The following is a 5,974-nucleotide window of genomic DNA, read 5'->3' on the forward strand; positions in this document are numbered from 1 at the left end:
GTGCTATGAGGTACAGCTTTTAGGAAAACCTACAAACAATAAAAAGCCAAATTCAACCACTGTGCTGCCATGTATTATTTTTATGTCTGTGGACATACTGACAGTGGGACAGTGAAGCATTTTCTCTTCTTTTGGCTCTACCCTCGACAATGAAACAATTACTTTGAGGTTATAGAACGAGATTCTCAGCTTTTATTTGATGGCTGACTGCATGGATATTGGTTTCACCATTCAGAAATTACAACGCTTTTGGAGTGTATTTTTTCAGGTGTCCATCCTTTAAAATCACTCTTGACACAGAGGTTAAACATGTCAAAAGTGTGTCTGTTGAATAAGACTAATTTCTCGTCATGATATATTAGGCCGCCTACTAAGTAAATTGTCAAGTTGTCAAGTACTCACCACCGCAGTGTTCTACTGCTTCAACGCAGCATTCAGCTGCCTCAGTGCTGCTCGCCAGTGTCATGAGCCCAGCAGGCTGTAAACAAAGACAATGAACAGTATAAGAGTAGGAAAAACTGTATTGTATTTCATCTTCATGATGTAATTCAATATGATATTTATTGCTTACCAGAACCACTCCACTGAGTTCAGCTGCAACTCCACTGCATTTAGCTGCAACTCCACTGCATTCAGCTGCAACTCCACTGCATTCAGCCAACTCACTGCAGCTTTCAGCTTCCTCTCCAATGCTGCACACCATCGTCATAAACCCAGAAGGCTGTAAACAAAGATAATAGAACAGTATAAGAGTAGGAAAAACTCCATCTATTAATTAATTTATTAATTTATTTATTCATTCATTCATTACCTTAGGGAGCTGTGGAGTCATCGCTGGGAGGACACATTCCAGGGTAATGCGTGATTCCTCCTCTGTGAGTTGAATCTCCATCTTTGGGTCCAACTGCTTACTTTCCCTTTTGATCTGGTCTATAGCCAGCTGGATAGACCTGCTCACCTCTACCTGGGCAGTCTTCTGAAGGAACTGTTCCAGCTCCACCTTGGTGTTGTCAGAGGACTGGTCACCCAGGCAAGCCATATGTGGCTCAGTCTCGCTGATGGTAGAGGAGTCCTCAGCAACCGAGTCCACTGACATGGCATTGTCACTGCTCTCCTCAATGGACTGTAAACAGACAGAGTAAAGCATCACTTTAAAACTCATTCTATAGTTGGTTCATGGAGTACACCAAACATATATAACATGAATGATGATTATGATGTATATGCTGTACTGTCCACAATTATATAAATATACATCCAGTATCATAATACATTTCAACTACAAAAGAAAACAAGTTTAAGATTTAAAAAGTCAATATAATGGACCAGCACTAAATACAATTAAATAGAGCATTTCAGATGGCTCTTATTTCTTACCACAGTGGCCAGGCGTGGTTCGAGCTCCTCTTCAGGGAGGTCCATGGTGTTGAGGTCAGCCTGGGTCTTCAGACTGACCTGGACCAGCTCCTCCAAAGCATTCTGCTGAACTGCCATCCTGTCCTCCTGGACAATCTGCTGGATGGACAGCCTGAGAACCTTCTCAGTATGTGCCTGAGCAGTCAGCAGAAGCTCTTGCTCGTTAATCTTGGTGGTGGAGTCCTCCACCTTGGTGTCCATAGAGGCCTGGTCATTGAGACTGGCCATCTCTGCCTCTATCTCTCTGATGGTGGTGGAGTCCTCCACCTTGGTGTCTATTGAGGCCTGGTCATTAATGGGAGCCATCTGTGGCTTAATCTCTCTGATGGTGGTGGAAGCTTCACAAACTGTGTCCACTGACATGGAATTAACTCTGGTTTCCTTTATGGACTGTAAACAGACATAGTGATTAGGTGTAAGCATAATAAAAAAACACATGTCCCCTAGCTATCTCATAGAGCACACTGAAAGCTATGGGTAAATAACAATAGCTCTGTTGATTTACAATTAATTAATAATAACAACATATCACAGATCAAATATAATGGACCAGCAATAAATAAAATCAAACAGAACCTGTCAGATGGCTCTTATTTCTTACCACAGTGGCCAGGCATGGTTCTCTCTCATCTTCAGGGAGGTCCATGGTGTTGAGGTCAGCCTGGGTCTCCAGACTGACCTGGACCAGCTCCTCCAAAGAATTCTGCTGAACAGCCATCCTGTCCTCCTGGATGATCTGGTGGATCGACAGTCTGAGAACCTTCTCAGTATGTGCCTGAGCATTCAGCAGAAGCTCTTGTTCGAAAATCTTGGTGGTGGAGCCCTCCACCATGGTGTCCATAGAGGCCTTGTCATTGAGACTAGCCATCTCTGCCTCAATCTCTCTAATGGTGGTGGAGTCCTCCATCTTGGTGTCTATTGAGGCCTGGTCAATAATGGGCGCCATCTCTGCCTCAATCTCTCTGATGGTGGTGGAGGCTTCACTAACTGCATTCACTGATGTGGAAATGGCACTGGTCTCCTCTATGGACTGTAAACAGACAGTGATTAGGTCTAAGCATAATTAAAAGCACACACCCCGTAGCAATCTCAGAGCACACTAAACCTATACAACATAAATTATGATTATCATGTGCCTGTATTGTACCTGTATTTACAATTGATTAAATATAACATATCACAGATACAATATAATGGACCAGCATTAAACAAAATCAAAAAGAGCATTTCAGATGGCTCGTATTTCTTACCACAGTGGCCAGGCGTGGTCCAGGGTTACTGGTAAAGCCCACACATGCTTGTGTGAGCTGAAGCACCACCAGACACTTGGCCGTGACCAGAGCCTGTAATGCGGTACAGCTCAGACAAAATGCTCTGGACAAGACCGGAGACTTGGGAGTGGTGGAGAAGGCCTTGCCCAATCCCCTCTACTGCCTCAATCCAGAGGAAAGAGCAGAGGATCTTGTCCAACTCACTTCTGTTGAGTTCACCCCCTGGGCCCAGGGGAATTTTCTGAAGACCACCCTCACCATGTCCTGTGACATGTCCTTGCTTAAGGCGGTGGGTCGTCGCCATACTGCCGCAAGTACTTTGTTGCGGCTCGGGCGACCAGCCCACAGATCTCCTGGACGGCAGCACCCTTTCTGGCCTTCATCATGGCCCTATCAGACTGCTGAAAACTGTTCCCCACTGGCCCGTCCTCTAGGAGATGCTTTAATGATAACCTCACCACCTCTGGGATGAGGTCCTTTTTGGTAGACCTGAGGATGGCCTGCAGAGTGAAAACCTGGCCTCTCTTCCCGTGTCTCTTGTCCCTCTTGGGCCCAGCCACGATGGAGTTTTGCAACCCGGAGAAGACAGAGAGGAGGATCTTGCTCGCACCCATTTCTGCTGCCGGGCGGAGCTTCTCTAAGAACATCTGCAGCCCCTCTGTGGTTATCTTTATAAGAGAGAAAGAGATGGGAGAGAGAGAGAGAGAGAGAGAGAGAGAGAGAGAGAGAGAGAGAGAGAAAGAGTGAGTTAACTCAACCAAGGTTTGTCTGGTGTTCCAGGAGCAGACAACAGGATGTGGTGATACATACTATTCTGTAGAACTGCCTAGAGAGGTGCTGCTCTCTGCAGAGCTCCTTCTCCATCTTCTCCAGACAGAGGAGCCTCTGTCCATTCCAGGCCTGGAAAAACATCATTATGTCACTATTTCTGGTAAGTATCTATTCCTGAGTAGTATCTATTTCTGAGCACCAAAGCTTAACTTACTCCTCCAGGAAGACCCTTCCAGCCATCAGCCAGTCCTTCATGTCGTTTAGGGTGATGTTGGACGGGACTTTGTCCTGGTCCTTCATGAGAAGGAAGTGTCTCATGAGCTTTTTCTGCAATATAGAGTTCTCCATTAGTACAGTAATAAAACAGTAAATATTGTTGATTTTGGCAAAAATATGTTTCATTGAATGATTCAACAAAACAAACTTACCTCGGCCAGAAACTGTGCCTTTCCCACCGAGTATAAGGCTTTATTGGACAGGTCGCCATCCATTGCAATCCTACAGAATAAGAAATAAGTGATTTAGCTCGAACATAATTTTACACAGGAGTAAAAAAATAAAAAAAAATCCGCTTTAGTAATGTGAGATATACGTACCTGACAAAGAACAATGAATGCTACTTAAAAACAGAAAGTGCTATTAAAAGAGGTTACGGCGGAGTATAGATTGGTGTCAAATAAATTGAGATTGATGCAGAACGTTTCTATCTAGATGCTTGAATGCATGTCATCTTGAGCACTGTGACGCGCACATTGTTGCGCAGTGCACGGCAAAAGCCATTTTCTCAACTGTAAAGTGATTGCATCACATCAAAGAATACCATCACAATATCTGAAGACAAACGTGCTAAACCTGTATAGAAATCTCAAAAGGAGAATGAAAATAAAGCCATTTAAGCAACATTGTTGTGCGTGAAAATATTTTATTTGATATTCAAGACATACAAGTGGTCATGTGGCTGAACACCGATTTTTAAAAATATATCTTCTAACTTGTGCAGTTTTACACACTGTCTCAATGTCTGGGATAATTAGGACATATTCAAATATATTACTGTAGGAGTACATTTAGCAGCCAAATATTATACATATGATTGTCAGGGCTGTCATGGTGATGAGAGAACGCGTTTCAATAACAGTATCAAACAAAGTGCATCATGTGAGAAATAGTCTATCTTCTTACCAACCTCTGTATGATTTTCTATTGCTTCTAAAAGAAATTGGAGAAAGTTAGTCAACTGTACACTGTGTTGACATGGCTTTTTAAAACTATTCCGAATTAAATGGTTGTAACATATATATCAAATGGATATATATATATAAATCAATGTCCACCTACCTTTTCTTTTGCATCTGCGCCGTTTCTTTTTGAACTTGCGTTTTAGTGAGCAGTCTGAAAGTCCCATCGTGCGAGTGTCGTTTCCCAAATAATAATATAAAATCCGCAGCCAGAGATTAGCTTGTGCGGTGTCCACACTTCCGGTTTCCACTTCATTTCTATGAAATGAAAAACTGCACGACTCAAGCGGTCTCTGTCTTTCACCGAGGCGCCATCGATGTGGTAGCGGTATAAGCTTGTACGCATAATTCTCCAAACCCCTACCTCCTTGTTTGGGTGCCACCTTGCTGTGCAGAATGTCATAGTGTGACATCACTTCATCTCGACTCGATGAGAACCTTATCACGCGCTGAGTTACTGTATTTTGGATTAAAACACTGCTGCGTGCACCACAGCTCTGTCCAAATGCGCGCGGCGCGCTATAAAACAATCCCAAACTGTCGTGCATGAATACTGTGCATACATTCAAACATACATACATGTGTAGTAAACATTTCATAATCTATACAATCCATCACTTTCTAGGTAGGATAGACATGAGATGGACCTTCCTTGCTCATTGACCACATCGCAACATATCACTACCACTTGAAGCCAAAAAGTGACGAGTAGCATTGGTGATGAAAAGTATATCACATGTAGGTTATGCATGGCTTGCATATAGACAGCTGCGATCTGCAACTCTGCTATTTCTCCAAATTCACTTCTATTGTAAAGTCAAGGTCAAACTAGACCTGATAACCCTGGGTCCGTTGTAATGGGCTGAAGCGCTAACAAGACAATCAAGCTGCTACATGTTAATTAGGACATGATTGGCTTCAGGTGTGGGAGACAGGATTTAGCCTTCATAAACCGCTCACAGGCACAAGTAAGATATTCACTCTTGAGGAACAAAAGTCACATCATGAATGCTGTGAGGGTATTGCTGAGCTTTGCCCTCAATTGTTGGATCCTCAAAGGTTTGAAAACTGAGTGTTATAATTAGAATGGATTGTTTCCATGCTACAGTTGGGTGAAATGGGCCTTCTGTCTTGTTACTTAATCATTGACACATTTTCATGTCAAAGCCATTATTTGACGAGATTGCTACGGTGTGTGAAATCAACGTCTGCTTGCACTATTTCCCCATAGTTTCTTGTTCTCCTGTTGGAAACACTTTTTCCCAAAATGAAATCCCT

The 5,974-nt window shown here is 43.1% G+C and overlaps 2 protein-coding genes across 2 annotated transcripts; both read right to left on the reverse strand.

Moving 5' to 3' along the window:
* Window positions 1–328: 328 nt before the first annotated feature.
* LOC310824166 (uncharacterized protein) lies at window positions 329–2,960 on the reverse strand (the record flags this gene model as incomplete). Its single annotated transcript, XM_083696980.1, has 7 exons — window positions 329–478; window positions 572–721; window positions 1,001–1,123; window positions 1,378–1,806; window positions 2,018–2,446; window positions 2,667–2,759; window positions 2,892–2,960. The coding sequence occupies 7 exons, from the start codon at window positions 2,958–2,960 to the stop codon at window positions 383–385; spliced, it is 1,389 nt and encodes a 462-aa protein (XP_083553106.1). The 3' UTR covers window positions 329–382.
* LOC310824246 (uncharacterized protein) lies at window positions 2,897–3,947 on the reverse strand. Its single transcript, XM_083697080.1, has 4 exons — window positions 3,887–3,947; window positions 3,673–3,785; window positions 3,498–3,587; window positions 2,897–3,355 (listed from the first exon to the last, which is right to left on the reverse strand). The coding sequence occupies exons 3-4, from the start codon at window positions 3,549–3,551 to the stop codon at window positions 2,969–2,971; spliced, it is 441 nt and encodes a 146-aa protein (XP_083553206.1). The 5' UTR covers window positions 3,552–3,587; window positions 3,673–3,785; window positions 3,887–3,947; the 3' UTR covers window positions 2,897–2,968.
* Window positions 3,948–5,974: the final 2,027 nt, after the last annotated feature.

Source organism: Argentina silus (genome assembly GCF_951799395.1).
Source record: "Argentina silus genome assembly, chromosome: Y".
Lineage (NCBI taxonomy): Eukaryota > Metazoa > Chordata > Actinopteri > Argentiniformes > Argentinidae > Argentina > Argentina silus.